Consider the following 18,190-nt stretch of genomic DNA (forward strand, 5'->3'; position numbering starts at 1 on the left):
TCTCGTACCAGAGAAATGTGACGTCACATCAAAATGCGCAACTTTAAATATAGACAAGTTCTACTTAATTAGACTGTTTAATGTTGTCTCCTACAACATCAGAGTGCAGCGCCACATTAAATACGTACTACAATGCAATGACAACAGTTTAAAGCTATTTTAAGCATGTTTTATTTGGGGGGGGGGGGGGCAGAGCTTTGTGACGTCATATTTGAGGGGGGGGGGGTCTGACTTTGTGACGCCGTGTGACGAAGCGGGGGGGGGGGGTCAAAAATCGTCCAAAATCGCGTGGCGTCATTTATGGACGGCCCCTGTACACAATGCCAAAAATATAAAAAAAATAGACTTTCGTAGGTTTTTTGGTGCAATAATGCATACATTTTGCGGTGACGTCACATATCTGTCATGTCACCCGCATGCGGCAGCGTCACGCAGTGTGCCTGCTGACGTCACGAATCCCCCCCCTCCCCACCCTCCGCGTAGGCCGTGTGTTAATCCAAGACAATAATCCAACTCTTATCTTGTTTGGTGGTGATTAACAATTATGGCATAAACCCACTTTCACGTGGCCCTAACAAAACAGAACGTTTTACACTCGGGTTTACATTCGTCAATAACAGGCACATGAAGAAGGGTCATTACTTTAAACGTCACCTATTGACTATTTTTGGTTTCCTTCGACGAATGTTATTTGTGCACCACTGTCAATTGTCACCAAAAAAAGCCACACTGACATGAAATTAAAAAAATTATAGCCGACGTTTCGGGCAACGGTCCTTTTTCATGAGGCAATAAACTGTCACCAAATAACTCGTTTTAACTTCGCATCGAGGATTATACGAACTTCGCGTTCGAGACTCAATCATCGGAGACACTGAACCACCGAATTGTAAACGTTATACTGGTAGGAACCTCCTGGTTACACCAGCCCACAGGGGATTAGTGTGTCCGTCCGTCGTGCATCCAAAAATGGGAGGGCTGGGGCTGGGTGGAGATGGGAGGGGCTGGGTGGAGAGGGTGGGGAGGAGCTGGGTGGGGAGGGGCTGGGTGGGGAGGGAGGGTGGGGAGGGGCTGAGTGGGGAGGGTGGGGCTGGGTGGGGGGTGGGGCTGGGTGGGGAGGGGCTGGTCACCCCGTGGTGCCCTTATAAAACTCAACGTTTAACCTACTCACGCCGGCTTGTACCCGCCCTCACAGTCTGGCATATTTGCGGAATACACCACGCCGCCGTTGACCCTGCAGGCCATTGACCGAGCAACCCAACGTTCCTACAGCAGCTCCCTCCGCAGGAGGAACGTGTTAGTGGGTTTACCTGCAACACACGGCGAGTGTCGAAGGGGTGACCGCGTCTAACGCGTCGGCTTTCAATACTATGCACAACACAAGTTGTATTTTGTGTTGTGCTAGACATACACAGATTTACGCGTTCTAACCCCCCCCCCCGCCCCCTTATTACGGAAGCGGCAACTCGTCTGGCCACGTTCTGTGTCCGTGACGGCCCCCCCACTTCGTTGGCCGTGACGGGGTTGTGGTGGGGGGCTTTCACGACACATTTAAATTTACGCCATCGAACTACACCCCCCCGAAAAAACCCCAATTCACCCCACCCACCCAACCTTTACTATGGCTAACATTTGCTTCGCTAACGCCGAACTTCGCTAACAAACGACGGCGTCTTTGGGACGCAGTTTGGGCGACGCGGACGCAGCTCAACGCGGACACGTGGACGAGGAACCGGATCCGCCCCGGCGCGTAAACCGGGAACCGGATCCGCCCCGGCGCGAGCCCGGTTCCCGCCCACGTGACCCGAAGGTGACTCACAGCTGAGCGGCGTACAGTGCAAGTACAGTGCTGCTACTGCTGCTGGGGAGAGAGAGAGAGGGGGCATTTGGCGGCAAGGGAGGCGGACGAGACGCCGCAGGGGAGACGCGTACACAGAGGAGGAGGTGGTTAGGTGGGGGGGCGGACCCTAAGGGGGGCACGTCGCTTGTCCGTGTCCTGCCCTGACTGCCGCAGGAATTCGCGACCCGACCAGGAGCCGGACGCCGCCCTCGCCATGGTAACCGCCTCCTCCATTCTGCCCTTCTCCTCGTGCCTTCATCATCATCCTCCTCATCATCATCAACCAGGGCCTTCAACCTGCTCTTGGGTTCTCTCCGTGCTCTCCTCCTCCAAGACAGTCAGCATATCCATGGGTCTCGCTACGCATTCATTCTCCTTCACCAGGGCATCCCACAAGGCTTTATGTCTCCTCGTGCCTTCCTCCTCGTCATCATCAACCAGGGCATTCAACCTGCTCTTGGGTTCTCTCCGTGCTCTCCTCCTCCAAGACAGTCAGCATATCCATGGGTCTCGCTACGCATTCATTCTCCTTCACCAGGGCATCCCACAAGCCGTTATGTCTCCTCGTGCCTTCCTCCTCCTCCTCCTCATCATCAACCAGGGCATTCAACCTGCTCTTGGGTTCTCTCCGTGCTCTCCTCCTCCAAGGCAGTCAGCATATCCATGGGTCTCGCTACGCCTTCACTCTCCTTCACCAGGGCATCCCACAAGGCTTTATGTCTCCTCGTGCCTTCCTCCTCATCATCATCAACCAGGGCCTTCAACCTGCTCTTGGGTTCTCTCCGTGCTCTCCTCCTCCAAGGCAGTCAGCATATCCATGGGTCTCGCTACGCCTTCACTCTCCTTCACCAGGGCATCCCACAAGCCGTTATGTCTCCTCGTGCCTTCCTCCTCCTCATCATCATCAACCAGGGCATTCAACCTGCTCTTGGGTTCTCTCCGTGCTCTCCTCCTCCAAGGCAGTCAGCATATCCATGGGTCTCGCTACGCATTCATTCTCCTTCACCAGGGCATCCCACAAGCCGTTATGTCTCCCCGTGCCTTCATCCACCTCCACCAGGGGCTTCAACACATCCATGGGTCTCCTCGAGCCTTCGTCCTTCTCTTCCTCGATCCTCCACGGGATTCGTGTTGCCCTTGGATCTCGCCTGGCCTACATCTTCCACTCGAGTGCCACAGGGTTTATCATCCTCATCATCATCCTCACCCTCAGGCACTTACTTCATCGTTGTCGCCTCTGATCCTTAGTCATCCCTCCCGAATATTCTTGGTTCTTTCGGTGAAGTCACGTAGATAGAAAACAAAAAAGAAAAATTAATGAAAATTCTAAATGAAAGTAATAAATTAATATTTAAATTTCGAATTTTCTATATAAATAAATGAAAATTCAAAAAAAATATATGACATTACCGAAAGAACCAAGAATATGAATTCCTGCAGTCACGAAAGTTGTAAGGCAAAATCCTCCCGAATGGTTCATACGTTTCCCTCGACCTGTTGTACCAAATATTATGCAACCTCTTGAGTTCTGAAAGCCCCCGGGGTCTTTTCCCACTTGGGTGCCATGCGTCCTTCGCGCTCTCTAGAATATACTCGAGCCGTCGTCCTTGGCAGGGTCTTTTTTACTCTTTGGTTTTTTCGGTAAAGTCACGTAGGTAAAAAATAAAATGAAAACAACTAAATTTAATCACGACGTTTCGGGCGCAACACAAGCATCCTTCAGGTGGGGACAACGTAGCAAAAGCACAACCGCTTAAGTGTGTTACTACCTACGTGACTTCACCGAAAAAAACAAAGAGTATATGAATCCTTGCAGTCACGAAAGCTACAAATCTAGAATTAGGGTCTTTATTTTTCGCTAGATTTTGAAAATAAAATTTTACACATTTTAGTAGTTTTTTTTTCTTAAACATACATTAGCATGGACCTGTTGGTAACATGTTTTAATAACACGATGGCTTTCACACGTTCAAATTTGAATGACCACGTAAAAAATATGAGAAACTCAAGCGTGTGCATTTTTGCTTTCACTTGGCGCTACTGAAACGACAACATTAATGACAATTCCTTCCTTGAATGTAAATGCATACAGTGCATGCGGATCACCACCTTGAAATAAAGTGGTATTTCCCAACCTTCCTTGTACAATTAAACGAGCCTTGTCCATCCTTTGGTAAGTGTGACATGGTGATTAGTTTATTAAGGGCAACTCGAGTGGGGGAATTCTTTTTGAGATGGGTGCTAAATACACATCTCAGCCGTGGACTGGATGTCACTGCAAGTTACCATTGCAACCGTGGTGACTGTGAGCTGTGCTGACTGACAGCGCAAATAGTATTGAACTTTCTTTTGTGATGAGAAAATGTTTTAGGGGAAAACTTGAGAATCGTGTAAAATATGCATCAAAGTGTAGGGTAAAAACATCAGAGAAGATGCACTTAAATATTTTGGTCAACATGTAAAAAGGAAATAATTCCATGGAGAAGAAACAACTATGAAATTGTATGCAATAATAAGCAACATCACATCTGCAGTCATATTTTTCAGGATTGAAATCTGTAAAATACGCCAATGAAGAGACACTTATTCATAAGGACACAAGCATTCGTAAATGTTATTTGTTATGATCTACTCAGTATAACACACATGAAATTAAATCTTTGCACAGACCTGATTTCTCATTTAAAAAAAGGATCTGAAGGAAACGCAGCGGCACTGGGAAGCAGAGGTAATGATGCCCCTGGTCGGTGGCTCAGTCCTCTGGCTTGTGATGATGCAATATCGGTATACCGGTGGTGAGTGAACATGTAAGCCACACTGAGAAAATAATAAATCACATCACCACATCACAATGTGAAATATGAGACGCCAATTGAGTCCGGTGCTGATTTATTTGTTATATATTTTTTTATTAATATCGTAATCAAATTGTACAATAACAATAATGCCATTTGAAATTACGTGAGAATATTAAATATATATATATATTTTCTCTGGATGCTATGGTAAGAGCTCATTGAAATGATTTCCTGAAAATCCTAAATCACTGTATATGATAATTCTTGAATAAAATCACCTTATTCCCTCTTGGCTGACTTTACCTCACGACATAAAGTGGTCTGTTTGATTGATGGGTGATATCCATGGTATACGTTTGTTCTGTCCAAGAGTACTACAGGATTTCCATATATTCAAGTGCCTAGGTGACCAACTAGATGATACCCCTGGCTAATTTGAAACCTTAAACAATGGAAAATGTCTTAAATAACTTTGAGAGGTATATTCTTGGTTCTTTCTGTAAAGTCACGTAGAAGGGAATTAAAAAATATATAAAACAATACAATTCTCACGACGTTTCGACTGCAACACAAGCAATCATCATCAGGTGTGAAATCCACAGCAAAAAATTTGGGTAAAACAATTTGGGTGGATTTCACACCTGATGATGATTGCTTGTGTTGCAGTCGAAACGTCGTGAGAATTTGATTGTTTTATATTTTTATTATTTAATTATTTAATTATTTCCCTTCTACGTGACTTTACCGAAAGAACCAAGCATACGAATCCCTGCAGTCACGAAAGCTTTAAATCAAAACTTTGAAAGGGTTAACTGTCTGACTCGAGTGACCATAATTATTTTTGTCAAAAAATATATATATTTTGCTTTTATTTATTTAAAGTGTAAAAAAATGAATGCAACAGCATGAAAGAAAAGATTTCAACTATTTGCCATACATGGAACCAATTTGGCCAATAAAACAGCAAGTCAGAAACTAGAATGACCAAACAACATATAATAAACGACCCACACAGTCAAACAGCATGCAAGAAACTGACCTGCACAAGCAGCATGCAATTAAGTGATTTGACCAAAGGAACAGCATGTGAAAATACTGACCAGCTCAATGGTATTAAAGAGAATGCCGTTGCCATTACAGACAGCTTTGGGTAAAAATGAACACACTCATGAGTTCAATAAAACACTGTAAAAAACTTATTTTTTTACTCCATTAATTGTTATTAAAATATCCAATTTACGTTTTAGGTGCAGCTAACAAAGCGAGCCGACCCAGTGGAGCTCAAAGCCGTCTTCACAAAGGTAATGTTTCACCTTTCAAAAAATAATCGGCATTTTTTTTTTAATTGCTTCTGTCTCCCCCCCCATCCTCCCCAACAATTTTATGCCAAACGTGCCATCGGTGTTGTCACGAGACGAAGTATCCATTCGGACCTCTTCGTTAGAGCATTGCAACCCGTTGCGTTCTAGAATCGCCCACAAAAGCAGAAATCACAAAGCTACCTCTATAATGTGCGATGTTGCGTATGCAAGATGGTTATTATAGTAACGTTAATTCTCAATCAGAGGGGTGTTCACAAGTGGAATTTTACTACTTGCTAAACTGCATAGTTTACACGATGTTGTTTTCGGGCAACGTTTGCTATTCAATATACGCGCCGCACATGCTCATCTGTTTCTAATACATTCTTTTGCTTGGTGATGTCATGAAAAGGCTAGTCGTGCCATACATAGTTCTCATCATCAGTCCGCGCACATTGTGTTGGGGTGTCAATGTGATTTTCAATCACATTTAAAGGGAAATACGCTAAATCAAAACCAGCAACGGGCAAAAATATAGTTGTTTTATGTCAAAGGGTAATTCATCACGAAATTCCCATGCACTGTATTACAACGAATATTTCAAATTTGACGATGTTCTCAAATCATGGTTTTGAAAATGCCAACCGTCATCGATTACATTATTTAGTAAAAACATGTCGAAAGGTTACATCTGTTTAGCTTATGTATGTAATACTTTTTCTTTTTTTAAGTCCTTCAACAGCATACACAGGTATGTGTAAGAATAATAATTCCCTTTATCGAGGAAGGGCTTAATGAGTCTCAGGACTTTATCAGAAGAGTTCTGAATTTAGATATTTTGCCAATTCTATTAATGAGTATTTGGCATGTGAGAAGACTTCACATTCAAAGGGCTTAAGCTCTAAATTCCACACAGGTAGACTCGATAATCCATTGCTATACAGCGGTGGCCACTAGGTCAAACCTGTGACATGATATTCCCTGATATTCCCCTGCCCAAGTTCCAACCATGTTCAACCATGCTTTGCTTCTGAGATCTGACGAGACCGGGTACATTCAGGGTGATTTATTTAGTCGCTGACATACATCACCAAACACCAGGCATCTTCAACAAATGCCTGAGCATCTTTTATTATTTTTTCTCTCTACATGACTTTACCGAAAGAACCAGAGAGTATCTTTGGGCACTCAACATGCCCACGCCGCTTATCTCAGCAGCAGTCATTTCAGGTGTGCAGATGCGAGTCCGGTGATTTCAGCTTTTGTTGACTCGCAGTACTCGACGGCGCACAAGGATGGGGAACGTTACATGACCCCCGAGGATTTTGTACAGCGATATCTGGGCCTCCACAACGAGCACAACTACAACCCACTTACCGTGCGCACACTGGCCAGCATCGCCGACACCACCAAGGATGGGTGAGTCATCTCGTTTATATCCTCTCAACGGCAAAGTCCTGGCAGCTGCGTGATGGGCGTCCACAGCACTGAGCCAAACTCATGTGGAGTTTACGTGTGCGTTCTGCAGCTGCCTGGTAATTTTCTTGCGTTTTTTTTGTTATCTGTATCATGTGCAGCGAGCTGGAATGGCTTGTGGCATCATGTTTGAAGAGCAGGTCATTCTATGCTGGATTACAGCAGCTCAGAATTTTGCAGTTAATTAACTGTCACTTTAGTATAGTATAGCAAATAAGTGGAATGCATTGGAGACAACGACGACCCAGGAGATGGAGTGATGAAATCGGTTAATGTGATATTTCTGGGTGAATTGTTGCATTTCAGGATCGTGATAGTTTTCTGCTGCTTGGGGAGTCATTTACCCAGCAGTTGGTTTGCCTTATCTCATGATAATGATGAAGAACTATAAATATAATAAAAACAAATACTCTGAAACTGAGGATGGAGCTATGGAATAGTGGTTACTGCACACTGCATTATGAACCCCATGATCGGAGTTCGATTCCCGGCCACAGCTAATATCAGTGACGAGTGGGATCTAAAGTTGTCTTGGGCCTCCCCCCTCGACAACCCATATGGCCAACAAGGCATCATGAGGGCTTCCGCACACGATTAACAAAGGGTCGTAAATTGCTATTTTATTGTTTGGCTACCGTAATGATTAAACGTGCTGCCTACATTCATGAACGTTGGGTAAGTATGTGCTTACGCATGTTTGTCTTTTGATGAGACAACAATACTGCCAGTTGCCTTCATCAAATCTGCTTAAGTGTTTGCTGCTCTCCATCCAGCAGTAGATTGATAATGGGCTGTACATTTTAATAATTAAGCGAATATAAAATCATACCCTATCTGCACGTAAAAAACTTTACTAATTCCCGCTTAGGGAACCAAGTAGTGAGATCTTATCTCCCTCACCGAGTATGCAGGAGGTAATGGGTTCGATCCCAACCCTGACGCCTTTTATATTTGGAGTTTGCATGTTCTCCCCGTGGTCGCATGTATTTTTCTCTTGGTCCTCCCGTTTTTCTTCCACATTTAAAAACATGCGTTTAGACACTATTTGTGGCTGCTGTAATTTCAACGTGATAAGCAACTTCTTTGGGCTATCATTTGCGGCTAGGTTGCTTCTGAGAAAGAGCTTCATAGCTCAGTGGGCCTTACCTGGTAAAATAAAAAATAGTTTTGTTTAGTTTAGATCTCAATCAGCTCATGTGGTGACAAAAGGACATCCAAATGAAGGAAGGACAAAATCAATGGGCTCGCATAATGTACGTTAATCCCCCCCCCCACTTTGCTCAAGAAGAGCGCACAAATGTGGTCACCACATCTACGCCTCTATATAAGGAACGAAACAGGTGGAGACTTCCCCACAAATCTGGCTTTCGCCTGATGAAGCTGGTTGTAATTACTGGCAAAACGTCGTACTCAGATTGCAAATGTTGTGGCTTGGCTCTCCAACACACCGGTGTGCTATACTAGTGACGAATTGGCACGTTCTGTTTACGTGGCAACCCTCACTAGTTGGCTGTGTCGGGTGGTGGCGGGTTTAACGACACATTTATATATTTGCGCGATCTAACCAAAAAAACCTCTTATGGATGATATTGGTCGCGAAAGCCTACGTGTTAAAATGAATGTCTTGTTTAACTTTATGTCTACCCGACACAGGCTGGCTGGGTAGATTGGATCTTGCAAGTGTGTGTGTGTGTGTGTTCACGGTTGTGCTGTTTGTTTCCCGTCCCTGCTCTGCCTGTGACGTGTTGCTCCAGGCTGATCTCGTTTCAGGAGTTTTCGGCCTTCGAGTCAGTGCTGTGTGCCCCCGATGCTCTGTTCATTGTGGCCTTCCAGCTCTTTGACAAGGAGGGCAAGGGAGAGGTCACCTTCGGTAAGCTGTGGTTTAAAGCCAAGTCGCGATGGCTGACAGATATTGGTAAGACTATATCGCTGAAAAGCAGATGAAATTCCTCAGCATTTCGAAATGCAGGGCTTCGATCTGATACGCGTGTATGTCTCCCGGTATCTTTATTTTTTTTCCTCCCCTTTTTATAACGGAAAATACTTTTCTTGTTCTGCATGCGTAAGAAGCGCACAATAGCGTGGAAAAGGCAACGCCTGGAAAGACAAACTGTGTTAACCTCTGTAATAGCAAAACGCAAAGGTTAGGTACAACTGAACACGAAACTCCATCTGGCAGCAAGGGCTACACGGTAGGAATCCACCGCTGACCGCACGGCCCCTTCCAGACTTTTCAGACACGCTGACCGTTTGAAGTTCTATCCTTTTTTCCTGCTACCGAGAAGAGATTGGGAATATTAATCGGATTGACATGTTTGACACGTCAATTTCCCCGTTTCCGCCGAGAGTAATTTCTCCATTAGAATTGGTGCTGCTGAGGATGGAAGGAGGTGGGGGTCGGGGAGAGGTGGGGGGGGGAGTGTGAGAAGTTTGTGGTGTGGTGGGAAGGGGTTTGCAGGCATGGAGAGGGCGGCGGTAAACATGATCTCTCCCCCTCACGTATCCGCGTTTGCCCTTGTCTCCCCGACACGTCAAATCCGATTACGCAGGACCCCTCTCTCGCTTTGCTTCCTGCGCGGCTTTGATTTTGGAGCGTGTAACAAAAAAAACAGGAGTACGGAGTCCATTATGATGGGGACAGGTCAGACAGCTTCTGATGGTCTCAAATCCATAATCACTGTGTTTACAGTCCGGTCTCCTAGACTTTACCATCCTGTGCATGGAGCTTTGGCACCATGTGTGTGTAGGGCCGTGTGTGTGTTACGGTGCATACCTGAGCTGACTTGGCTTCTCCCAGCTGATACTTAGACTCTCAGGTAAACTTAACCTTGCTTAAGGAGCTTTGCGGCTGGTTGATTTTACAAAACCTCCTGCTTTCTATGTTTTTTTATTATGACAAATAGAGCCTTTGAAATGCATATGCACCTCATTGAGGTTACATATATGTCACACTTCTCAAGCTGAAATGTACAATGTGGAGAAATCCAATGTAGTAAAAACAGTGTCCTACTGGTCTCATGCTCATACAAGCATGGGGCCATGCTCATCTCCCGTTTGCAACCCTTTGAGCCAGTGGTGGAAATTCTACATTGCTATGGCAGGGATAAAGATTGATATGCTATCCACTGGCATGTTAAAAAAGTGCTCATTCATTTATCTTGATGACTGTGTTGGTTACCACGCTCTCCTCGTAACCCCCGCAACGTTGAATCAAAGTACCTCACCTTGGGTCATCGCGAGATCTCCGAGTCAGAAGTAGTCAGCGGATCGAGCACAAGTTGTACGACCAACGATTCACCGTAAATCTGCGAGGAAATCGGTCACTCTGGATGCAGTCAATGCGCTCAGCTTTGGCATTGCAAAAATCGTGGCTGGCTTGAATTGCATAATAATAATACTTTCGTTTTATATAGCATCATTCATGCAAATAGCATCCCATAACTCTGTACATTAATAATATATAAGAACCAAATCCCAATATAGAGCCACTACCAAGCAAAAGAAAACCCTCCTGCCAAGAAAAATCTAAAATGAACAAACAAATTAAGAAATGGCACCAAAACCAAAAGCACAATCAACAAAAAGTGCTCGACAACAAACGGCAACAACAACTACAACGACAGGAAAAACATCCCGGCGCCTACCACCCTTTCGTGGCGGTGGCTGAGCAAGAGTGAGATCGAGGAGCCGTTTTGTATTTGTCCCTTGGCAGAGGGCGTGAAGGCGATTTTCAGCCAGACCACGATCCACCAGCACATCCCTTTCAACTGGGACTGCGACTTCATCCGCCTGCACTTTGGGCACACACGCGACAAGCGGCTCACCTACGCCGAGTTCACACAGTTCCTACAGGTGAAACGCGTCTTCTGCATACGCAATCACAACGTTTTGGCGTTTGTGCGTTCATACGCAATTTACGATGCAAATTCTGGATTTGTATGTCGAAATGTACAACCGCATCTCAATACGCTGTGTAAATGAACAGCACGCATTTATTTTGTACAATAGAGGCAGTCAGTCAGAGGTCAAGGTGAAATGGAAGGTTTTGTGAGCCTAAACTTAAACTGCATTGGACGGCCAAGAAAAGTGAGTTTCAGAAAGTGAGTTTCAGACCATGGGCCCAGCAGATTGAGCAGTCGTACAATAGTGTGCGCTGAGATTCGATATTTGGTTCAAATGTTCTATTCGGTGCAGTATCAACATAAAATGATTATCGTCACAATCTCAGTGCAGGCATTTAGCCGATTTAATGCTTGTGGGCTGGCTTGGATTACTGTACATTTCCATCTATACTGATGTCTTTATGCGTTAATTGTCATTTAAAAGATTTGCAAACATGAATTGTCTATATAAAAAAATAAGAATAGATTTTAACCTTTAGGGTTTACCAGTTTTTGACACTTTGATACTGGCAAAAAGGTCCCATTATGAATTGCCTGTTCCTGCGTTTGAGGCCGGGTTCCTGATTCACATGTTGGCAAATGTTTCCGTCTGATTTTAGGTGAAAACTTCACCAATGTATCAGTAACCAACAATGCCGGGAATTGCAAAGCCCTATTTGGAATTTCAACAAAATTGCATATATGGCCAGATACACTTTCTTTGTCACGTTATTCAGATGATGTGTAAATGATATGTCCTTTAGAAATGTAGCACTTATTTATTAACCAGGTGGCGAGTGATATCTGAACCGGTCCTGAGCGCCCCCACCCCTTTGCCGACCCGCGCTGACCAACGCGGTGAAGTATGGTTCTCCAACTCCCGTAACCGACATGTAACGTGGAAAGTCTTTAATCGAGCGAATTATAATAACTTGATGTAGCTACGGTCATTACTACATACGCTACACATGCATACTGCATTGTCAAACGTGTTCACTGCAGTTGAGCAAATGCGTGCAAAGATGTGCATGACCTGACTGGAGAACATTACTTGCCAGGTGCCTTCATGTAGCATGCTTAACAGCTCAGCTGCTTACAGGCGAATGCAAGAATAATTTGAGATGAGGCAAAGCTTTTCTTGGGGCACTCCCTGGCCAGTAGCTTTACAGCGCCGGTGCAATCTGGCTAAAGCCAATGTTTCCCCCCAAGTTTCTTCCGGAGGTGTCACAGTGAGCCTTTCAGTCCCCCGTTAAAGCCCAAATTGCTGCTGCTGCTTGACACTGAAATGTGACACTGTCGAGAGAGAGCAGGTTCTGGAGTACACGGGAAAGGAATTTGGTTTTAAATTACACTGTGGTTGAAGGAGGAAAACCACATTCGGGGGCCCATAGAAACAACAAAAAAACCCAGTAGTTACAAACTTCATTGTGACAGGCTGTCAGCCCAATTCTTGTGGCTCGATGTGCAGCACATAGCACCCGGTATTTTGGTAGTGGGGGTTGCATTGTAATTTGTTTGCATCCGGGAATGCCAACAGGCGAACAAGGAGTCAGCAACAATGGCACGTTATGGCCTGTCCCTTGAGCTTTGTCTCCACAACCACATTTCGAAAGCCCTCATGCTGATTAAGCAAGGACTTGCCAGACGGTTGCATTTTAATAAGTGAATTAAGCATCATTTTTAAAGTCTTTGACTAGAGTTACCCTCCGTGTATCCCACAGGTCATATACTTCCCAAAAAAAGTTTTTTTATGTCAACATATCACACACTTGATCATTTGTTAGGCTCGTTTAAAAATGTTCCACTCCTCTACCACATTTGCAATGATTGTGTGCACTTTATTTCTCTCATTCTTTTCACTCGGCTGTTGGTTGTTGAGGATATTCTCCCAGTCTTAGTTCTGTTTATGAATGTATATTTTCTATTCTGTTATCAATAATGGATTGCAAAAAATATATTTAAAAAAAATTTGTATCTGTTTGCCACACGTCTACCTAACAATGAAAATAAACTTCCAACCCCGTTTGCCTGCCTGTGGCTTTTCGTGCGTTCCAGCCGGTGACCAATGAGCTCGGCACTAGTGCCTTATGGTGGCAGCCGCTTAACCAACCAATGGAATGCGCCATGCGTTCTGCACGTTTGCACCTGCCAATTGGTTCAGCCGCTGCTATCATTTAACCGGAGTCGATTATCGGTTCCGTGACTCTTCTATTCGACAATTGAGCTTTTGGAAACATACATAGTTGTAATGGGACTATTTTCCTGCACCAAGCATACGGTGCGGAAGAAGTTCAACATACATGAATACATTTTCTTTTTCAATGCGATGCCCAAGCTGTTGGCTGTGAGTGCGCATTCGATGGGTTTTCTGTCCACCGTCGCGCACGTGACCTTGCGTGCGCGCGCAACCTTGTACGCGTCGCGCCTCTCCCCTGGCAGGAGCTTCAGCTGGAGCATGCACGGCAAGCTTTCGCACTCAAGGACTCCAACAAGAGCGGCACCATCCCCGCGCTGGACTTTAATGACATCATGCTGACGATCCGCCCGCACATGCTGTCTCCCTTTGTGGAGGAGAACCTCGTGTCGGTGAGTGTCCCCTCTCGGGCACCCTCTTCAAACACACCAACATGACTCAGCCGGCGCAGTAATCCCAGTGCATGTGTTACTCCGATTAATGCGGTTGGCTACGTACAGTGCGAAAGAAGTTCAAATACATACTCGCTCGCCCTGTTGTTTGGTTTCACTCGATGGTTGTGTGTGTTTTTTACTGCGATTTGTGGTGCTTGTTTCACTCGTTCGTCTGGAGCTGCTTCTGTTTGTCTCGCAATGACAAAAGTAGAACGTACGCTCATGGTTTCGATACAACGACGAGAGAAGAGGCTTGCCATCGAGCTGCAAGACTAAGTAATCGGGGAGGTTAAAACATTTTGGCAAGGACATGTTTTTTATTTGTAGACACATGGACTCATGTCACAATATTTGCTAAGTGCAGTAGCCCCTAACATCACCGCATATACAGTATATATAATTTATTAATGAACAATGAAAGTACTTTGGTGTGTCACCGTTTGTCTCAATCTCATCAACAAAATCCTTCGATCTAAATCTGTCGTATGTTCTACCCACTACATGTTTAGCCATTCCATGCACCCCCCCCACCCTCACCCTCCGCATCTGATGCCATCCATTTCGCTACCGATCTGTGCGAATGCCCGATCTCGTGCAAATGCCCGTTGCCACGGCAGGCTGCAGGCGGCGCGACTGCCCACCAAGTGAGCTTCTCCTACTTCAACGCCTTCAACGCGCTGCTCAACAACATGGAGCTCTTCCGCAAAATCTACAGCACACTGGCTGGCTCCCGCAAGGACGTCCAGGTCACCAGAGGTACCCGCTCGCGCAACGCTTCATCGCCACCCTCATTTAGGGGTCACCCCGTTCTGCGTTGTTAACTCGATGAATTGGATTACTTTCATTATGGAATGACGTGCCATTAATTTTTTGGGGAAATGTGCAGACCCATGCCTTTTCTATGATACCTTGTGGCAGGGCTTTGGCCGTTTTAATTGTGGTGAATGTCCGGTGTGACTGTAGAGGAGTTTGTGCTGGCGGCCCAGAGGTTTGGCCAGGTGACTCCGATGGAGGTGGATATTCTCTTCCAGCTGGCTGACCTCTATGAGCCAAGAGGGTACGTGGCCCCGCAACTCCTACAGATGTCACATTTTGCATTCTCACTCCTAGGTAATGACTTCACAAACTATACCTCAACGATGCTCACCCTTTTTTAAATCCTTTATATTAAGTTCGCTTGCTTGCTTGCGTGCTTGCGTGCTTGCTTGCTTGCTTACGACCGTGCAAATCTTTCGGTCGTTTTTTAACACACTTCCCGTGATCCAATCGAGCTGACATTTTCCACACAGACTCGTTGTGCGTGACAATTAATTTTCGTGAAAATTTTTTTCCAACATTTTACACTGTTTATGGAATTTTTTAAAAATATTTAATTATCAATTGCTTAATGCTGGCAGACAATCATCTGACCCATAGGTGGCAGCCATTATAAGCCAGAGGACGAGAGGACTCTAGCTGCCACGCATATAAAGGATTTAGAGTGAAAAGCTTTGTTTTTACGGGTTAATTTTTTCATCAACGCAACTTGCTCATCAGCTTTGTTAGTTCAGTGGGTTTTTTTTTTCCAATCAGATTGTTCAAGAAACTATAGAACTTTAAATATTTTTATTTTACCAGATAAGGCCCACTGAACTATACAGCTCTTTTTCAGAAGCGACCTGGCTACAAATTACAGCTCAACAAACTGGCTTATCACGTGGAGATTTATTGCAGCTAAATACACTAAATACATTCTTCTAAATGTCAAAGGAAAAACTGGAGGATCCGGATAAAAATCCATGCGACCACAGGGAGAACACGTGAACTCCAAATATATAGGCGTCAGGGTTAGGATCGAACCCACGGCTTCCTGTATACCAGGCGTGGTAGTTGCCATCTCACCACCGCGACACCCCGAGTGTGTATGACCAGTATGGCTAAATTACCCCCACAGCTGGCATGGCATGGGGAGAATATGTTGCAGTGGACTGTATATATATAAATATGAACAGGTTGCACCGAAATCAATATTTGCAGTGCACCTTTTTACCGATTCCTGACGCACTGTGGTGTGCTCTGGTCTTGCAGCCGTGTGATCATGACCGACATCGAGAGGATAGCTCCGCTGGAAGAGGGCTCGCTTCCCTATAACTTGGCTGAGGCACAGAAACAGGTGAGCAGTCGAAAGTTCGCTGGCCTTTTCACTCTGCTGGCCACCACCAACTGGTGTTGTGATCACAACTGGGGTCATGCCTTACCCTTTCAGAGCCCCATCTTGAAATGTTGCTTCTGATTATTTGCAAAGTAACAAGCATGTTTTGCGTTACACGTACAGTATAGACCTGTCATTGCTGCTATTTCATAGTTGCATGAATGTGCTTGGTGAAATTATTTGTCAAACCCAGTATTGAGGTCACTGCATGGCGACCTTGTCAATTCAGAAAATTGCCTGTATTGTTATGTAATAACACTTGTGAGTGCTGCATGACCTTTTGATTCATGCATGACAACTGCCAAAAAAAAATGCAGAGAAAAATATTAACACTGAGCACGAGATATTGTTCATACTGTGATGACGATTCATCCCCAGAATGAAACGTTACATATTCTAAAGTTCAGCTCACTTGGGGGTCGAGGGGGCGGTGAAATGTGCAACGTTGGCAGCACCAAAGGTGTGGTGCAGGTAGACGTGACCGGTTCTGGGCAGCCTGAGATTAGCATTCCTGGCCACGCTTCCTGAGAGCTAATTGACCCCGGCTGGTTGGCTATTACCCAGAGGTCACTGAGCCCAAGAGGAGGTTTTAAAAGAGGCTCGTGTCCAGTACAAGCACCCACTCATTGTACGTGCCTTTCACTGCCTGGGTTATTTGACGCATTACTCGCCTTCGTTGGTTCAAGTAGTCCACGACAAGAGGGTGTAAGAATGGACCTTTGCCGTCTTAATGGATAAACATGAAGTTAAAACACTCAATAATATATTAACATGATTGTGTAGTTAAAGTCAAATGAGCAAAATCAAAAATGTTATCTCATAATTGTCTAATTTTAGACTTGTTAAAAACATCTAAAGTAACATCTGAAATGTTATAATTTGTGGATAGAGCCACTAGCTTTTATCTACGAGGTGGAGCAGTGTCGCAGTGGTTAGTGCACTGCTGTATAAATCCAGACATCTGCCCGTGTCGAACATTAGTGGCGAGTTATGTCTGAACCAGTCATGGGCCCCCATCCACCACCTCTTCACCAAACTTCATTGACGAATGTGGTGAAGTATGATCAAATGACCCCCACGACTGACCTTCATCCACCACCGGATTAGCAAATGGCTGCGAATTATTCAAGGCCTGTGATTGCCAGGTCTCCCTTGTAAATAAAAAAAATATCCCGGTCTCTTGAGTTCTCAACTGGTTTAACAAAGCAAACGTATAATTATTTTATTTAGCCACCCTTTTAAATAAAACCAAAAGGGGGGAGTTTAAGCCATGTATTAGTTCTGCCATGCCATTTGCATTGATTTGTTTGTGGTTGTGGAGTATATAACATGAAGCAAAAATATAGTTGCGAAGTGAAGTACTTCTTTGTGTATATTATTCAAGTACAGTGGCATGGATGCATTTCAGTCCTTTAGTCATGTTTGTGGATTACGCTTATCCTATAGTACAAGGAATGATTTAGATGTTTTTGCTGCACAAAGACTTTATTATAATATTGCTACATTGAAAGCACTGCCAGTGAAAAAGTTTTAATGGCTTAAGTGCCAGCTTAAGTGTGTATACATCAGAAAACCCAGCTCATTAGGTGTGGCTTAAAAGCCTCTTTTTTCCATTCGGAGAAGATTGCAACAAATCTTCTGCGGTTGCCCAGCTTTGCGAGACCTGCGCGTCAAGCGGCCGCAGTCTTGTTTACTATTGTGGGTGTGTATCCGTCTGCCGGTTCCTGCATACCTCTTGGTATGGGCACCGTGTGCCTGTGTTCCCACACTAAAAATCTCAAGACCGTTTGAACTCCCCCCTTTTGTTTTATTTTTAATGTCTGACGTCCAGTCTCCCCTCCCCCCGCAGGGGAGCTAGCCGGATTACAGAGTGCACAGCACAGGAGCTTACCTGCCCCATCTCCCCACCTCCTTAGCCCCCAGTTCTCAGGGAACAGGTGTGCGCGCCATCCCCGTGTCTAATCCCGGGTGCTTGCTGGGATTTTCTCGCTCGATAAAGCATTACCAGGGGGCTGTGTTAACTCGGTTAGAATAAAGAGCGCAGCGGGGTCATAAAGACTGTGCCCGCCAGCTAC

The 18,190-nt window shown here is 45.0% G+C and overlaps 1 protein-coding gene across 1 annotated transcript in view; it reads left to right on the plus strand.

Annotated features, from left to right (window-relative positions):
• Positions 1 to 1,864: 1,864 nt before the first annotated feature.
• LOC133345196 (electrogenic aspartate/glutamate antiporter SLC25A12, mitochondrial-like) overlaps positions 1,865 to 18,190 on the plus strand; it is a 33,718-nt gene continuing 17,392 nt past the window's right edge. The window contains 9 exon segments of the mRNA XM_061555740.1: positions 1,865 to 2,057; positions 5,886 to 5,939; positions 7,216 to 7,358; positions 9,170 to 9,285; positions 11,128 to 11,267; positions 13,736 to 13,882; positions 14,542 to 14,680; positions 14,888 to 14,981; positions 15,992 to 16,076. Coding sequence (XP_061411724.1) covers positions 2,055 to 2,057; positions 5,886 to 5,939; positions 7,216 to 7,358; positions 9,170 to 9,285; positions 11,128 to 11,267; positions 13,736 to 13,882; positions 14,542 to 14,680; positions 14,888 to 14,981; positions 15,992 to 16,076 — 921 coding nt within the window. The 5' untranslated portion in view covers positions 1,865 to 2,054.

This window comes from Lethenteron reissneri, chromosome 21 (genome assembly GCF_015708825.2).
Source record: "Lethenteron reissneri isolate LAM-NWPU_2019-01 chromosome 21, ASM1570882v1, whole genome shotgun sequence".
Classification (NCBI taxonomy): domain Eukaryota; kingdom Metazoa; phylum Chordata; class Hyperoartia; order Petromyzontiformes; family Petromyzontidae; genus Lethenteron; species Lethenteron reissneri.